At 41.4% G+C, this 18,617-nt stretch overlaps 1 protein-coding gene across 1 annotated transcript in view; it reads right to left on the bottom strand.

Annotated features, from left to right (window-relative positions):
• Positions 1-6,458: 6,458 nt before the first annotated feature.
• Positions 6,459-18,617, bottom strand: part of TMEM131 (transmembrane protein 131) — a 104,563-nt gene continuing 92,404 nt past the window's right edge. The window contains exons 33-41 of the mRNA XM_054817781.1: positions 17,736-17,863; positions 16,189-16,313; positions 15,876-16,031; positions 14,567-14,747; positions 14,109-14,230; positions 13,923-14,019; positions 12,320-12,417; positions 10,964-11,127; positions 6,459-7,502 (exon numbers count right to left, since the gene is read on the bottom strand). Coding sequence (XP_054673756.1) covers positions 7,206-7,502; positions 10,964-11,127; positions 12,320-12,417; positions 13,923-14,019; positions 14,109-14,230; positions 14,567-14,747; positions 15,876-16,031; positions 16,189-16,313; positions 17,736-17,863 — 1,368 coding nt within the window. The 3' untranslated portion in view covers positions 6,459-7,205. The remainder of the gene's footprint in view (positions 7,503-10,963; positions 11,128-12,319; positions 12,418-13,922; positions 14,020-14,108; positions 14,231-14,566; positions 14,748-15,875; positions 16,032-16,188; positions 16,314-17,735; positions 17,864-18,617) is intronic.

The raw sequence follows: 18,617 nt of genomic DNA, 5'->3' as shown, positions 1-18,617 counted from the left end.
TAACTCCTCGACTACAGGATCGTCCGCAAGGCTCCCATTACAACCTGGAAGAGAGCAGGGCTGCGGCAGGGCTTTGCTATTGAAACTAGGCAGTGGGACAGAACGAACAAGAACTGAAATACTCAGAGGGGAGAGAATGCGGAGCGCTGGAAAAAAAGCTTAGCAGAGATCTTCCACAAGGATAAATTGGGCAGACAGACCGAGTGGAGGGCAGAAACCAACGTGTTGGGGATTTGAACAAAAATACAAAATAACCGTAAAATTCCTCAAGTAGGGGTGTAGAAATGAGTTGTAAAAAAAGTTCTGTGTGAATTGGAGGAGCTGAATTTTGTGAACGTGGTTAAAAGGATTCATATTGGGGAAATAACTTTGTTAGGCAAGCAGATATAAAAAAAAGATACTGAAACAATGTAGAAGGGGAAAGAAAGAAAAGTGGGTCATTTGTTGATAGTTTGATGAAAGAAATCTTAAATATAGGAAATAAATAGTTTGATTGCATTAGGCTTGTCTGGCATGTGATGCTATGCTTGAAGAGAAGTAAAAGCCTGATATGACTAACAGGGTGCCCCGAGTTGTGGACTTTCACCATTGAACTGCAAGATTTTCCAGTTCCTCTTGGATTAGGATTTTTGGCAAATTCCTGTTGGAGATATTGACAGTTGTATAGACTGGAGGTGGGGAAAGTAGTGTTAATTTTCCAAATGTACGATTTCTTGTTAAAGCAAGATGCTACTCTCTACCTGACAATTTTTTTTTTTCAAGGTTTCAGGAAAAATCATAAAAGAAATGTTAAGGCCAGCTGGCACTGCTGTGATGGCCTGAATGCAGCTTGTAGCCACAGAGGGGTGCTGTTTATCTAAATAGCACCACTTACTCTTCACTGTGCGGCGAGAGGAACTTGCATTACTCAAATTTATTGAGTTAGGGGAAGTGTTTTCCACTTTGCTGATTTAATCAGAATTCCTGAAAGCCTACTGGGATGTTTTTTCCCATGAGTTAATATTGCTGTATAGACCAAATTGGTGACTTTTCACAAGGAGGCTCCATTTGAAAAACAAAGCCAGCACAGTTAAATGCTGTCCATTTTCCAAAGCTCTCTGGTGCTGAGCCTGCTGATGTCAGCAGTGTTCAGTTTTTATTGTTCTAATAACTACATCATATGGATTTTTGCATGCAGTTGATCAATGCAAGGGCACTAAGTCAGCACACAGTGGGCCTCATTCTCATTCCATGTACCTGAAACCATGGGTTCAACTCACAGCCAGTGCCCAGGTCCCACATTTGCTCATCTGAGATGAAGCTCTGCATGAGACATTCTGTGTGCCACTTGTTGTAGCATGGACGTTTGCTTTCTGATTGAGCTGTGATGAGTTACCCTCTTGGAGCATTTCTTTAGATTGTTGAGTTCAGCTGCTTCAAAGAAAGGAACCCTCTTTTATTCTGCCTTTCCTCCCTCCCTCCCTCATATGTACATGAAATCTGAATTTATCACTAACTTTCTAGATGTAGCTGAATTGTTTTATTCCTTGTGTCTTTTTTTTTTTTCCCCCCTCAGTATTTCAAAGCATTAAGATATTCCATTCTGCCATGGCCTTTGCTTAGTTTAACTGAAGCATTAAGGCATTATTGATGTTTTCTTAAGCTCTGTTGATTTTTACCCCCACCCCTCCCCTTGAACCGGGAGGCTGAGTCTTCAGCCACAGAATAGGATTTGACAGGCAAGCAAATCTGAGCAAGGTACGGCAGTTAGACCTGCATGAGAAGCTCATAGGAAGAAATGTCTGTGTTGCTAGAGACATGAGTGAATATTCCTTGAAATTACTGTTGTCTGAAAAAATTCCTGGTTTATACAACACAACAGGAATTTTCCTGCGAGCTGTAAGGTGAATCATACCCGCTTGATGTAGAATGTTGCATAGTTTTTATGGGCTTGCTTCAGTCTTCGTTGCCAAACTCTTCAATGTTAGCAGAATTTTGCTGGTAATTAACTTGACTGATAAGGACAGGCTATACCAGGAGGATGGGCAATGGAAAGCTGAAGGGGCCAAAAGTCCTTTTCCCTTCCAGAAAGCCAACAACAGCCAGTGAAGGAGCACACCAAGGAGCATTTTATTCTCTCATCTGATTCCAGCTTCTGCATATTTCCCTCTTGAGAGCCAGTGAGCCATCCTCCCCAGCTTCTGTTGTCTTCTACATTGCTGTAAAACAGGTTAACGTCCTCTCTCTCCAGTGAGCGTTGTCTTCCCAGAAAATAACTCCAGAATGGGCCAGTGAGCGATACTGGGCGAGGCAGAAGCTGCTCCAGGTGCTCCTTTCCCGGTATACTTGCTTCCCAGCAAGTTCCTTGTAACTAAGCCAAAACACCACAAGTGACTTCATCCTGCCATGGGCCCATACCAAAATATGCCCAGGAAACTTCCCAGAATAGCTGATTTTTTTTTTTTCCTTGGGAATATTTGATTAGCCCCAGAATTATAAAATAGACAGCCTCTTTTCTAGAGGTATCTGTCCACGCCCCCTGCCCAATGCCCTCCCCAGCCAATACCTTTTGTCTCTTGCAGGATGCCAGACTCCAGATCCCCTGTCTTGTTTAGGGCAAGTAATTGAACTGTGATTTTTCACAGCTTGCAAGAGAGTCCAGATCGGACTCCAGGACAGTCTGTTTGCTTCACCTCCTGTAAGTACTCACTGGCATGTATCCCATATGAATCCTGTTATTGCAGTGCTAGAACGTCCCACTCACTTCCCGCTGCCACTCAAGCACTACTTGAGTATTTTCTTGTAAAAGTTGAGACACTGAGCGTACCCCCCTGAAGATCCCATATTATCCAGTGTTAATGACACTCTGACTTAAACATTTGCTTCACAGTAGGCAGATAGAGAGTGAAGATAGGTCTCAGCTACAGGGTCCTTCCTGAACGACCACTACTTAGTGATCAAAAACACCTCAAGGGGGTTTCCTTAGGAAATGGCCGTAAAAATCTTTCTTGACACTTCCTTCTACTTTCTGCATTTCTCTTGGTACAATGTAATCTGCTGTGTAAGGTCAACTGATGTTTTTGGATCTGACCAGCTACTTTTACACAGTTCTGCTCAAAAAAGAAATAAAGTTTTTCTCCAAGCAGTCCTCATGTTCCAACAAATATAATGATATTAGGGTTTTCATTGTTTCTTAAGACTCTGAGTTTTTATTAGTCCCCCACAGTTTAGGCTAGTGCTTCATTATATTTTCTCTGCCTCCTGGAGATGCTTGTGGCTTTGCTTTCTGGTGGTTTCATTTCTTCTCTGCTATGTTAAAAAAAAAAAAAAAGTCATGCTCTGCTTGCTGCTGGATCACACAGCATCTAAGTAGCAAACCAGTAGTAGTAAAAATGGTTAGCAGTTGAGTTGAGAGGGCTGCTGAAGAGCATGCTGATTCAGTCACCCTGACGACTGCTTTAGTATTTACGTGACTAAAGCACTGGCTGAACATAAAGTCCATCCTTGACTGGTGTTAGATGAGAACAGGCACTGGGCAAAAGACTCAGTTTTGAAGCAGAACCTGTTTAAAATGAGGTGACTGAATGCTCTTCCGTTTGCAGCAATCATACAGTAGAAGCTGGGTTATTTCCAATCCCAGCATTTGGCTCTCTTCTAACGAACTGACTCATCGTGAGCTGAAGTCAGCATTGCCTCATGAGGCCAAAACACTGAAGCTCAGAAAACTTGCTCATAATTACAGGTCGGGAAAACAGACAAGGCACAGTCAAAGCTAATTTAGTGTAAAACATCACTCCAGGTGAAATAGTTTCGGTGAAAGATCGCTTCTAGCCCGATGAAGGTAAAACACTTGTGCGCTCTTAATTTTACCTCTCGTTGGATCGGGCAGACAGTTCATGGTCAGCTACAGTACAGTGGACAATTTCAGTACAATTTGATCATGATGCTCCAGTGTTGAGAATTCTGCGTCTACATCATCCTGAAGTTTTCCCCAGTTTGCTGTTTCTCTGGCAGGGCAGTGGCCAAGCTACAGTACGTACCGCTGCTGACAGAGCCACGGCCATGGCCGGGCCCAGACCTTTTCATTGGTATGTTGGTTCATTCCAAGTGTCCGTATCTGTGAAATAAACACTAACTGTCCTTTGACTGGAATTTTATATCCTGTTCTGATATGGTCTTATACTTTAACAAACTCTCTAATGCCTTTCAAGAGCTTTTTGAAATACAGCTCATGCTAATTAAACTGATCTCACATGTTAGGGCCGTAATTACCTATTTCAGGCTTTCTAATTTTCGTAACAGGCCAGAAACTTTTCACACTTTTAAAGTCTATTTGTTAGAGTTGGCAGAATAGAACTGCCCTTTAGGAGCACCAAAATAATTACCAAAATTAACAGTAATTGTTTCTCTTCCTTGCCGTGAACTTTGTATTCCCAGTAGCTTCCAGGTCTGGAAGAGAACTGACTCATAGTAGTTTGGCCCTGATACTACTCTGAAGAAATGTTTTAAATTATCAGAAGGGCTGTGAGCTCCCTGGTTTCCAGGAGAGCCTGTCTTCTGAGCGCTTTAAGCTGTTTTTTCTCCAGTCTTTTTACTCGAGATGGAACTTACCTCAAGGTCTGAGCTTCAGTCTTGTTCAGTCTGCTTTTGACCTTACTTCTGCCCATGTTCTTTTATCCTAAATTGTCCTTCCAGTAGGCTGCAACAGGAGAGGTCTGTCCTATCTATTATTCTGTGATGTCTGTTGAGCAATTTCAAAACTGTTTTCAATGCATGTAAAGAGTGACTACACCATAAAAGCTGGTAAGTAGACACCTCAGGGAGAAGGCAAGACCTGTGTTGTTCCATGCAGAGAGGTTTCTTTAGAAATACCTAAATTCTGTCAATTATAATTAGGATGTCTTCTGAAGGCACCTCTTTTGCTTGCTTTAACTAGGCAGACCAGAGTGAAGGTGCTCTCCAAAAGAACCTTTGAGTAGAGGGAATGAAGACAGGACACTTAGAAATAGGAAGTCTTTAGGCCTAGGATATTTTCCTTATACATTTGGGAGAAGGACATGCTTTCTCCTCTCTTAGGAAACTGAAAAGTGCATCAAAGATCTTGATAGGTTGTTTCACCCCTGGAACTTAAGTAATATTTAATTGGTGCTCAAGAGGAAACTCTTCAAAAGCAAGAGCTGAGAATATTTTAAAGGCGGCAGAGGATATTTGCATTAACACAAGAGAATGGCTCACATTTTGGGGGAAAAAAGTCTAAATTACTTGTGTGTTGCCTTGTCTTGTTCAAAGGGAAATGTTTTTAAAGCAGAAAATTTTTCCTGTCCTCACAGCTGCTTAAACCACTGAGGACTATTAGTATCTCAGAATCCATTTCTGCTTCTATCCTCCATGGAATCAATTCCAATATAAACACCTGCTGGGAAAAAGAGGTGGCACATTACTTTAAGCAGCTCCTTTCACCTTGAAGTTACTGCTAGTTTTCTTCCCAAGTTCCATGTACCAGCGAAGCAGGCCCTGGCTTGTCAGTAGCTTAACCACTTATTCTTTATTTTGCGTGCAGTAAAAGACTTGTTTGCCCAGTTACTCAGAGGGAAATTGCATACAAATGCAAGTTGAACATTTCACGACCTTGCATGGTTCTAGAAATACCCAGATGTTAAGAACAAAGGAGTTCCAGCAAGTTCCTATTTCAGAGATCTGTATCTTCAAGCTTCTGCTGGTGGCAGCAAGACAACAGCAATCAGACAGTTGTAGAGATTTTGGTTACATAATGCAAGCTGGAAAAGTAGTCACTTAGTCTCAAGTATTTATTTAACCCGCATTTTGTTGCATACAAATATTCCTTGTAGCATAAAGGTGTCAACTAGAATAGAGAGTTCTTACTCTTTTAAAGCACGGATTCTAAAAAATTTCTGCTGCTGCAAATTTTAAGCAGTGCCACTGAGTCATAAGCAAATTTATGTTGCTGGTGTCTGTTAATGCTTTCTTGAAATTGAAGGGTTCATTCTCACCTGGCTTCAGCTCTGATGAATATACGTAGTCACTGGGGCTTGCCTGACTGTTAATGAAGGGAAACAGACACTTTAAAGGGACAGATAAATCGTATCTAAAAAATAGTCCAAGTTCTTGTTCAGACTTATACAAGAACAGTGTTACAAAGATATGGGTGTAGCATAAACAGCAGGAGCTGCTACTATGCCTGATACTTGGAAACTTAAACAGTGTAGACATTTTTTCCAGCATTTTACTATCCAGCAAATTTTTGTGCAGGTAGCACTGTGTAACCCTGAAAACAATTTCTAATTCTCCACTGCCATGCAAACCCATGCTGCTGAGAAGCCAGGTTTCATCTGCAGTGAAGCTTCTGTTAATATAGGCCCTACACGCAGTAGATTTTGGCCTGAAGGCTACCACTGCCAAGTGGATTCATGCATGCACAAGTTTCGAAAATACCAGAACAGAACTACAGCAGACAGATCTTGAAAAAAGCAGTATTTATTTTAAAGTACAACCCAAAGTTGTATCTGTAAGAAATGCACAAGGTATCTTGTTTCTTCCACAAGTCTTGGCTGTGTGCATTTCAGTTCAACTTAAAAATGCATTCAGGTTTACAAATGTACAAACAGCACAGAAAGTGTATTACAGTCTCAACAGAATGCTCTTACATTCAGCCATTTTGCTCTTAAGGTTTTGTGTTGGTTTTGTTGGTTGGTTGGTTTTGTTTTTTTACATTCTTAGAACCTGTGTTAACAAAGACAGCCTTATTTTAAAAAAATACTCTGCATTTTAGCACAAAGTGCCTTTTGATTTTAAATTAGAACTTGAAGGATAATACTGGAAAAAATTTAAAAACCCAAACTGGTACTTTTCATAAAAGTATTGCATGCCAGGACTGTTTTATAGTTCAAATTGTTTCCTAAATAAAGATGGCAGATGGTAAAATATGAAACCAGAGAAATTGTTCAGATTTGCAGGCTTCAGCTGTAGTTGGGATTTGTGACCACACCCTGACTTTTTCAAGCTTATCTGCAATCTCACACTACCACATTGCAGGACAGACTTCAAAAAGGAGCAAGTGATGAAAGCATGACTGGTGGGGAAGGAGGGTGGGGGGGGGGGAAGGAAAAAAAAGCAATGACCAGCAACAGCCTGAAAATGATGTTTCAAAAATTTGCATTCAGAATTGTATCATGACCTGGATAAGAGTTCTTTCCTTTTCCTTAACTTCAGTTTTCGTGAGGATAGTGTGAATTAGACCAAGGATCTGAACTTCTTCTTCCAATTGTTGGGCTCCAAATTCTCCAAGGATTGTAGGTCTGTCCCATGTCTTCAGCAGGATTGGCAACGGTGGCAGCAGCGGGCGGAGGAGGAGCAGCGGAGGAGTTTTCACTACCCATTAGATCAATGCCTGACAACGTGTTTGCTGGAGTGGTGAAGGGAAGGCCACTGTTGAGATTACTTGACCAAATGGAACTGCTGAATGGAGTGGTGGACCACAGGCCACTTGGGTTGCCAAGGATCGACTGCAGTAAAGATAGAGCCAGGTAAGTAGCAGTTTGGTAACCTCTATTTTCACCTTGTTTACAGCCCCCCTGCAAGAAAAGTACCCAAGAAGCAGCAAGCCTGCTGTGGAACCCCTTCCATCTTCACTGCAACATGGCAGCTTTAAACTCTCTCTACCAGAGCTTGCCCAGACGAACCACACTACGAACGGTCACTGAACACGTCTGGTAACTGAATGAGCTGCAGAGTGCAAGTACATTACAAGTTTTTAAGCTGTTTTCATTTGAGCTTATAGATCCCCATACCATTACTAATTTAAGCACTACAAGTATTCAAGCTTTAAACACACAAGGGCCAAGAAGCTCAAGCTTAATTAAACTAGTTAGAATGAGGTAGGTGAACATAGCTCAAGACTCAAAAACCCAACAAAATTCAAGTTGCAATGATGGTAGCATCAAAGTCTGTTCCTTGATCCTTTTTTTTTTTTCTTGCTGTTTGCAAACTTCTCTCCTAGTATTCGGACATATCTGTTACAAAAATGTACATTTCAGATGAACCTACCTGTGTTCAGCCCCACTGTACCTCCCCGCATTCCCAGTATACACTTTTTCCCCCCATCCAAAAGTTCTCCAAGATGAAGGGAGAAGAGATTGGAGAACTGGCCATTTGTCATGGAGTTCCAGTAAGTCTGTCCTGGCTCAAGACATCTGGAAGTCTCTGACAAATGGTCATGGTGCAGATGCAGGTGTGCTGCAAGACATGTCACAAATGCATTTGGGATGCATAGGACAGGTACAGCAAGCCTAGAGAACACATGCAGAAATGAAAAAGGCCTGGATTTTGTCAACTGCTTTATTAAAGCCCAAACAGTAGCAAGCCACAAGCAGAATAATCTAACTCATGGTGTGGTGGAAAGCGATACCCGGAAGCAGCCAAAGATGGAGATGAGAAAGGTTAGCATAACTTTCATGCTAATATTAGCACAGAACCTGCTACATGTAGGCTTAATGCACTACATACCTCAGCGCCAAAAGATTTAATGTACATATGCTGTAAATTCAATTTGCAAATATACAGTAAACTTGATAGATCCAAAAGGCAGTGGACTTGTTGAGTATGTGCTGTAAGGTACAAACATCCTTATGTTTGGATTTACTAGGTGGAGATAGGACGTCCCTTCCCAAGATCTCTGCCCTCAGATAATGCACACTAAAGGTTAACCAGTATCAGTGTACTCTGCATCTGAAGATTAAAATAAAAATCCCTTTAGAAAAGAAAAAAGGTAGACTCTGAAAATGTCTTCATTTCAGGTTTTTATTTTCTCCCCTGGAATGAAGAAGATATGCTTGGTCTAATCATACCTGAAATTGGTTGGATGCTAACACATTACCAAATGTCCTCACAGAATTTGATAGTGAGGGTTGGACAGGAGTTTTGAGCACACTCAGGGGTTAACTGGGCCAACGTCGTTTGGACTCTCCAATGTCACTGAGAAGTTGAGCCAAACCAGGGTTGCAGTTTATTACTGTTATATAACTAAATGTTTATATTTAAGCTATACAAGCATTAGACTACGAAGCCTACAACAGGAAACACTCATTCTGCTGCTCATTCACCAACCCTAACACACTAAAAGTCCACCCTGTTTCCTGTTGTGGGCAAGAGCAAGAAACTATTCCTATGTGTCCCAAAAGTGTTTGGGAGAGCCTGACGGAAAGGCAATTGCTCATAAAGGAAAGGAGCAGCAGAGGAGAGTACCTTAGGTGAGACTGCTACTCCCTTTCAAGGCTGGTGGAGGGAAGTACAAAGTGGCCAGCAGACAGAACTACACGCAGGGAAATGGAGGAAAGAGGAACGAGGGACTGTGGTTAGAAAGAAACTTGGGAAGAAGTACCAGCAATGCAGCAAGACCTGAGGGGAGACAGGACCCAGAAGTCAAATACTATTTAGTACAGAAGCAGAGTTACGCATAAAATGGGAAAGCAAGAGGAGTAAGGAAGGAGGATGATCAAAATCAACTCCCCAGAAACCTTCCTAGAAAAGAGGGTAACAACAAAGCCACTACATCATTGCTGTTTGCAAGAACAGCTTTGGCTCTTGTGCCAGAACGAAGAAAAGGACAGAGCCCTGGCCTGGTACCTGCTCTCTTATCTAGCACTTACAGCAAGGAGGTTCAGTGAAAGGAATAGCCAAATTTCCCTGTTCTGGCTCACCATAAGCACTTGGAAAAAAAATCACTATCATTAAAAAGGCTTTGAACATTTCAGTCTCTCTGCTGCTTCTTGTTTATTAAGTGATCTTCTCCTTGAATAAGCTCCTAAAATGCTTCCCCCTTGCACCTCAAATCAAACTACTTAGAGAGACTCATAATTCTTCTATACCATTTGTTTGGCTTCCATCTTGATGCTTCCTGAAGCACAGTTCCAACTATTTTTCAGAAGCAGCCAGGAAATAGGTTAGGAGTTAGGAGCTAGACAGATTGTTCTGGTTGTCCTCAATCCCTCCTTCTATCAAATGTGCTGAGGAATCTGCCCTCCATGTGACCAAAAAGCAAAAATCTCTCCTTACGTAGTCATAGTAAGGTTACAGCTACGGTTGTAACTGCATGACAAGGGTGGGATCAGTGAGTATGTGTCTATAAGAAGCTGTGTGACCTTCTTTGGCTTCCCCTGCCCCCCACCTTCCCCCGCTCCATCTGAACTGCTACCAGGTGAAGTAAACACTGCCTCTTACTCACTACAAAAACATTTTCAGAAGACAAGATGAAGAATGATTTCAGCTGGCACTGAAGACAGCTGTTGTGGTGTAAGTTTTATTCTGACAGATAGAGAAGCACAGGATGAGAGACCAGTGCTACAATCTGTGTAAAAGTTGTTTCTTCTTCTTTGGCTATACTCAAGATCTCCATCAAAATCAGTAGTCAGTTTAAAGGCTTCACCTTATGCTGAGTCCTTCAGTGTTTTTTCTAAGCTAAAAAGAATACAGTTTACATCTTTTACTTTTAGATAAGGTTTTTTTTTGACCTTTTTAATTTACGAGTAGGTGTGACACTGGATTCAGGAAGCGGAATCAAAGTCTGAAAATTATCATATTGGCTACTTTGCAATTGTCCATCAAACTGGCAGTGACAGAGACAGCATCCAGCCATGGCACAGGCGCAGAATGGCTCTTTCTACAATCCTGAAGCACATGGGAGTGGAACATGCTTTTGTAACTGCGGCAAGATGCTCTTGTGAGAAATATTTTTATGTGAAACAATTTACATGGATTTGTCATCAGCACATAAGTGGACTTATCACAATTTGACCAACAGCCATGTCAACTGACCTACACGGAATGATGAATACATATTCCCTTTCCCTTTATTCTTCAGCTGATTTTTTTTAATCCAAACTTAAAAATCCTTGAAATTCAATTAGATGGCAGATACAGAATGAGTTGGTAACAGTAATAAAATGCTGTATTTGGACTGAATACTTACTGCAGTTGTATGAGTCGGGGAACTTGAGCTTGTTGGCCAGGAGGGTACAGAATCTGTAGCTGAAGGATCCCAGATGGATGATGGAACGTTATTGAATTCACTCCAGTTTCTCTGAACATCCTGCCCATAAGCAGATCGAGCTAAACCAAGTTTGCTAAAAACCTCTAAAAATAAAATGAAATAAAACTGAGTACATTACTCTTCCTCTTTTTCAAAGAGCCACAGCAGACTAATACTCTTCACAGTTATTGCCTATATTTTTCCAGCAGGTCCTGCTGCAGTGCAGGAACTGAGATTAGAAAATGTCACACAGTAATACAGATCTCATCTCACCTGCCCTACATTAGACAGTGGCTACAAAGTTAAAATCATGATTATGGTGGGGAAAAGAGTTACACGCTTACTGTGTACAATTCAGTATCAGCCTATGGGATTTCTCTGGCTCCTGGTATTATTTACCTGAAAGCAAACAGTCAGGGAACGAGGCAGGAGCACAGCAATACCAAGAGTTCCTCATAACAAGTTAACTGCAAGTGCTGGTGCCAAGTGTTGCTGATGAAGATGAAAGAACCCCACACCAGCAGCTGTTATTGATTGCACACACCCAGCATTTTTCAGTAGACATACGATTTTTTCAGGAGATAGCATTTTTTTCAGTAAATATACCATTCATTTTGCAAATGCCACATACAAATAACTTTGCTTATCATCTTTCACAGACACCTTAAAAACTATCATGCATCCCCAAACACGGTGTACAAATCCACAGTAAGTACACAGAGCATCCACGCCCTACAATATAGCCTGCCTGCATCAAGGCCTGTCTCAATAGTCACGGAAAGTTTACCTAAATATTTAAATACAGGAATTAATGACTGGTTTTAGTACACATCAGTTCATCATGCAGCCAAACAAACACTAGAGGAAAACATGAGGAAAGCAACACGAGGGATGAGTGACTGCCTCATTTATAGACCAATGGTTTTATGGAGGCGTTAAGTGCTCAGGAAACCACAGGCCCAGTGGCACACTTTTGAGACCTACAGTAAAGCTTCAGGGGAAGGGATGGAGGGGAGGAAGCCTAAGGAAAAAAAAACTATCAAGAAATTTTTCTGAAAGTGAGAAACTTCAAACCAAGTATCTCTAGCCCAACAAACACTCTAAAGAGTTTCCACTAACTCTCTCTGGGCTGAAACACAGAATACACCACTAAGTTTTGAACACACTTTCCCCCATAGCCATCCTTTTTGGGGGCAGGGATGGGAACACTGTCTGTACTTAGACCAGTGGAATGGAGACATGCCATTTCTTCACCTGTATGTGAACATGGAAAATATTTGAAAACAAAAAACTCACCTCCAGTTAAGTTAAAAGAATGTCCAAATGCAGAGAATGAGTTGAGAGGTGTGAAGTCGGGACTGCTGGGATTGCTGATAGGACTCCACAAACCCGAACTAAATATTATAGAGTAATGGGAAAGCAATACACAACTCATTAACACAGTCTACTAACAATATTAACTTACTGATCTGTATATAAATGTATATGTACAAAGGTGCATGTGTGTCTCACAATGGTTTGGGTTGGAAGGGACCTCAAAGATCACGTAGTTCCAACCCCCCTGCCATGGGCAGGGACGCCCTCCACTAGACCAGGTTGCCCAAAGCCCCATCCAACCTGGCCTTGAACACTTCCAGGGAGGGGGCATCCACAACCTCTCTGGGCAACCTGTTCCAGTGCCTCACCACTCTCACAGTAAAGAATTTCTTTCTAACATTGAATCTAAATCGACCCTCCTTCAGCTTAAACCCATTACCCTTTGTCCTGTCACTACACTCCCTGATAAACAGTCCCTCTCCAGCTTTCCTGTAGGCCCCCTTTAGGTACTGGAAGGCTGCTAGAAGGTCTCCCCAGAGCCTTCTTTTCTCCAGGCTGAACAACCCCAACTCTCTCAGCCTATAATAGATACATAAAATGGTGATCAAGAGTTCAGAAATCAGCTTTTTTTTTTTAACTAAAGATTTCAGTGAAATACTGTTTTCCTGTGTATATACCCATCTTGGAGCAACACACTGCTATAGACACAGTGCTCTTCAATCTGTAGACTGAGCTCCAACACAAACCTGAGAGTAGCTCTTTTGATCAGTTTTTCAGAAAACTTACAGGGTCTAAGTCATAGCGCAGGTTTTTTTTTTGACAAGCAGATAAAATTTAGAACCACTCAGACGAGATACAAATGCTCTCACTCTAGCTTGTGGGGAAGCTTCTTGAAACTACAGATGAGTTAACTGGAACCAGTGATAAACATTTACAAAACCAAACCAAAACCCCGCCCACAAACTTTGCTCAGAAGAGCAATTCCTTTGCGTATTGAAACTTGAATTCAAGTCTCTTTCCTATTCCAGAAAGGTTACCAGACACTCACTGATTTTTACAACTGAGGCAGACTCGCACTGCCAAAATATGTCAGAAAAGACAGCGTGCCTTGGGGAACGTGACTGAGCGCAGCTCTATTCTGCTCCTACTCGTTACGCCAAGTCCAGTTATACTTCTGGTTGCAGTGTTAAAACTGGGAGTGAAAGATGTTGTGCCTGTAAACTATTTCAAGTGACCTTGGTTCACGCTCCTCAATACTGAAAGAGCCTGAGCCAAGCTGATTTCTCAGTGTTTGGATGCTTGGGGAACACAAGATTGTTGAGTTACTGGGAATGAGGCGGGGGACGTCCCCATCACATCCAGAACATCCTTCTCTCTACTTCTGAGTCACTCATAAGTTCTAAATTTTTTTGCAAGGTGAGAGATGCTGTGCCTAGACTTTAAAAAACAGTTTAAAAGAAAGAAAGAAAAAAAAAAGAACCAGAATGAATTCTGTCACATCACTACCTTCAGAATGCCATTAACAGCTTACAATCTCCTTTTCTAGGGGCCTAAGTATTTGCCTAGGGAATATAAAAATTACCTGTCAGAGCCATCACTGTCAACAACTGTGTGAGAAATGCTGATATTGCTGGAAACATCCATCTTACTTGGAGAAACCTTTGGTAAACCACTGCCACCTGCAAGAATACATCGAATGAGTAAAATAAAAAATAAAAAAGTAACAGAATATTCAGGAATATTTAGAACTCCAAACTGGTTCTAGTACCTGGGCTCTTGTCATAACCTGCAGCTACAGCAGCAAAAGTGGGGTTGCCATTCCTGCCTGGAAGAGAAGCTGCCTTTGCCAGCTTATGCTTGGTACTGTTTGGCTGCTTGCTTTTCGTTTCACTGGGGGGGGGGGGGGGGAGAGGAAGAAAAAAAACCCAAAATAGTAAAGTTTTAGACTTCAGCACTTTCATAAAAAAGCAGCAATTTAAGCTAGCATTCATGAAAATGTTATCAACAGTTCATGTAATTGCACATTTTTCCAATCTACCAAGTTGTAAGAAACCCCAGAAAAATATAAATAGCACGGTAAGATCCGCACAGTGATATCTGCAAAAAGCAGTTTCCGTGGGAAGAGGAAATGGGTCTGAGGAAAGGGAGATACACGACATGAAGCACATGGGTTCCACAAGTATTCTGTGCTTGGGAAATCAGTAGGAGGTGCAGATCTGGACTCACTTGCTGCAGCTGCTGTTCACAATGCTGCTGTAAGTGCCTCCTCGTGGCCCAAAAGCTAACACTGCGGGAGGAGGAGGAGGAGGAGGAGACGGAGAGGCAGGTGTCGGCGAGGGCTGTCGCTGCTTCAGGAAAGCATCTGCGTTCAGGGTTTGTAGAGAGAGTTTATAAAGGTTGTCTGTAGCTATAAAGAGAAACACAAAACATCTTCCTGCAGTATTTACTTTAAAACAAAGGCTTCTCAAACTTCTGCTATCCTTTCCAATTATTTGACTTCCTGGAGGAGAGAAGGCTCTGGGGAGACCTTATAGCAGCCTTCCAGTACCTGAAGGGGGCCTACAGGAAAGCTGGAGAGGGACTGTTTATCAGGGAGTGTAGTGACAGGACAAGGGGTAATGGGTTTAAGCTGAAGGAGGGTCGATTCAGATTGGATATAAGGAAGAAATTCTTTACTGTGAGGGTGGTGAGGTACTGGAACAGGTTGCCCAGAGAAGCTGTGGATGCCCCATCCCTGGAAGTGTTGAAGGCCAGGTTGGATGGGGCTTTGGGCAACCTGGTCTAGTGGAGGGTGTCCCTGCCCATGGCAGGGGGGTTGGAACTAGGTGATCTTTGAGGTCCTTTCCAGCCCAAACCATTCTGTGATTCTATGTTTATGACAAAGGCTGTTCCCAGTGACTGAAGCAGCAGCTTCTTCTCTATAGTCACCAATCACTATTCAGGTTTACTACCCCTTTTCAGAGATTGTATTGCAATAAAAGCACCAAGGTAAACTGATTTGTACGGAAGAAGGAATCTTTCTAAGTGAGTGCTGTGGGGAGAGATGACTTTATGTTTGCATACAGCCAAGAGGAAGGTGATTCGGTTCCCACACAAGGGACTTACAACGCAACCAAAAAGCTTTTAACAGTGCCCCACGCTAACCACTGCATTAAGGCGTTTTCAGTGTTCCCTCTCAAGGGCAAATCATATAATTAGTTGCAACTTCGGCTGCAGTGGACTTGATCAAATAAAACCCCATCTGCTGTAGAAAATATATTTTGTTTTCACGTGTTAATTCTCATTTCCTCAATTTCCTCATCAGCTTCTGAATCCTGTTCATCACTGAAGAACTGTGAAATGGCCCACGTTTTGCCCACAGTGTTTTCAAATCTCCCAAATCGTACCAGATGCTATCAATATGAGGCCTACAGCAGAAAACAGGAGCGCAACTATGCAGTGAAAAAAAAGATAGGAAGATCTATAAACAGACCAAGCCTACCTATGGATATTCATTGCAGAAAAGTAATTCTGTCATCCTCTAGCGATTACTTACAGCTGCCAGCTTTGTGAAGAGGCACAGAGTCCCACTCTGGTGGTGGAGAATCTTTTTCCCCTTCTGAGCTGCTGGTGTTTCCTAGCTCCTGTCCAGAACCACTGGGGAGAAATTTTGCTAATACCGGCCTGCTCTCCATTAACTTACTGTTCGGACCTATTCAAACAAAAGAAGAAAAGCAAGTCCGTGGATAGCAAACTGAACAGCTTTCTTCTCAGAAACTCTTCCCAGACTTCGAATGAAGCACTCAAGAGGCGTTACAAACAGCCAAATAAAACTCTCAAGGTATTTATAAAAAATAGCCTCACACTACCTCTAGTTTTGGGGAGGTTTCTTGATTTAGACCCATTCGTCAAAAGGTGCTGTGTAGATATCTTGGATGGAAAGGTTTTGCGCTGCTTGTTTTCCAGTGGGGGAGTATAAGACAATTCCAAGGAACTAAATGAAAACAGAGATCCATTTATTTTTAAGCTCTCTGAAGTGCTGAAGAGGAGATTTTATACATATATATATATATATGTATGTATATATATAAAAATATATATATGCCATATGGTCTTACAAAAGACTGGTCTCCTGTGGCTTTCTCAAGTCAAAGTTGTGGTGATCTTCAAAGCTATTCATAAGCAGAGTTTTGTATTTCTCCTATATGCAACTCCACCCTTCCTAGCCCTGGCTCATTTGCTACCCACACTGCTTCATACATTTATTAGGGCTCGCTCACCTTCCAGGAGTAGCTTTCATCCTGGAGCTCCAGGATTATAAAAGCTGTTGGTTATACAGAGGCAAACAAGAGATGGCAACTGCTGTATTTCTACTCTACCGCCACACACTCTTGTTAGATCACATGTTCCAGATATACTATTGCCTTGAATGTACATGATCATCTTTTAATTGATGACATAAAACTACTCAAACCCACCGACAAATTCCTTTGGCTATATATTGTTTTTTTTCTCCAGCTGATTATGTCTCTCAATCTTTCTAGGGAGGAACTATTTTACTCATTTCTTGCAGAAGAATTCCAAACCAGCTCTCATTGTCGCCTTTGAATACTGTCACATGTAATGAACTTGTGATTTAGAGGATAAAGGAAAGTAGATACTGATAAGAATAAATAAGATAGGGTGGAGACTTTGCCAAACAATGTTTTCAGAAATATTTTGGAGAAAATTAATCTATACTAACTACTATTCCCAGTTAGTCTAGTATTAATTACAGCAAGAGGGAAAACACAAGCCAATATACCATGCCTCAATTTGGTAAAATTTACTTATGTGGCACTTGGATACCGATCTGATTTCAGAATATTTCAGAATGAACCAGACAGAGTAAGACTACAGTTCTTCATTTTTCCCCTTTCTATAATCTGCAATCAACCACCTGCCAGTAAGGGAAAGGGACTGGCAGCAGCAGCAGCCTCCTCTGATAACATATCCAAGACTCTGATCTTACTCTATGATATGAAAAAGAAAATTGCGTGGCTGTAACTTCACCAAGGGCAACCAAAGGCACTCATGCTGGCATACTGTGCTGCCACTAGAAGCTCCTGTTGAAACATGAGCCCTATTTTGTGTATGCGATAGCTGTTAGAAAAAGCTTAACATTGCTTAACCTGATTTTCTTCTCTGGATTTAGTTCTCACTTTATTTCCACACTGTATTCCCATTAAATAATTTATTATTTACACGTTTCAGATATTCCCTGATGTCAGGAAGGAAGAGGAAGCTGCTTAAGAGGTATCTGCCGTTGGCGTTAGCCAGACTGGCAGCCACAACAGTCGAACACACAGATTTTTGTCAGTCCATCCTCCCTTCAAACATGATGCCTTCTCTACTAAAAAGCCTTTGTTTTGCTTACCTGGGTTTCCCATCTACAGGGATTTCTTTCTTGATACTTGTTAGCAGTTTCTTAGTTTTCTGTTTTACTGGGACTATTTCATTTTCAGGTTTTTCTGGTATAACTTTTCCCTTTTGTTTTTCAGGTTCCTATAAAAGACATTATAGCCACATGTTAATATTCATGAAAAGTAAAGTCCCTCTTGCATCGCAACATACATAGTATAAATAGGGATGAGTAAAGAAGGCTATTTGAAAATGTGCATTTTTGCAGCATAGAAGGTAGCTTTTTACTGCTTAGTGAGTATACCTATTAAATGTGGTATCTACCTATTAAATGTGGTATCTATTTTTTCCTATTTGTAGAAGTAGAAATTGAAATATCTCGCAAATTAATGTGCTTCAAGCAGATCGGATGTTTGCAAATACACAGCTCCTCAGGCCACGGCCTCTGAGTCTACTTAAAAAGATGCTCGCTCTGTACTGAGACTTATACTGCATCTGTTGTACGCAGTCCAGGATGTCTAAAACAGACTCTTCAAAGCAAAGAATACGAGCAATTTCACCATTCAATTTATTCTTTTTTTTAACCACACTTCCAAGACTTTCTGAACACAAGTATACTGCCAAATAGCCTTTCTGAAGAATCAAAGGTGATTTTCAAATGAAAACTTACTAAAGTGTAACTTCTAAAATGTATTACATAGATTTCTTTTTTCCCCCCAGCTAGGAAGTTCCAAAGTTCAAATTTAAGACATGTCAAGATTTAGGCTTGGTTTTCCTCTCTTTGTCATTACCCTTGCTTTGTTGGGTTGCCTAGCACATGCTCTAGGACAAAATATTTAAGACAAGCTGACCACTACATAAGCTGTCAGAGCTTTAGTTTATTACCTAGAAGCATGTA

Source organism: Grus americana, chromosome 1 (genome assembly GCF_028858705.1).
Source record: "Grus americana isolate bGruAme1 chromosome 1, bGruAme1.mat, whole genome shotgun sequence".
Taxonomy (NCBI): Eukaryota; Metazoa; Chordata; class Aves; order Gruiformes; family Gruidae; genus Grus; species Grus americana.
The sequence above is the reverse complement of the archived record's forward strand: the minus strand, read 5'-3'. Positions and strand labels throughout refer to the sequence as shown.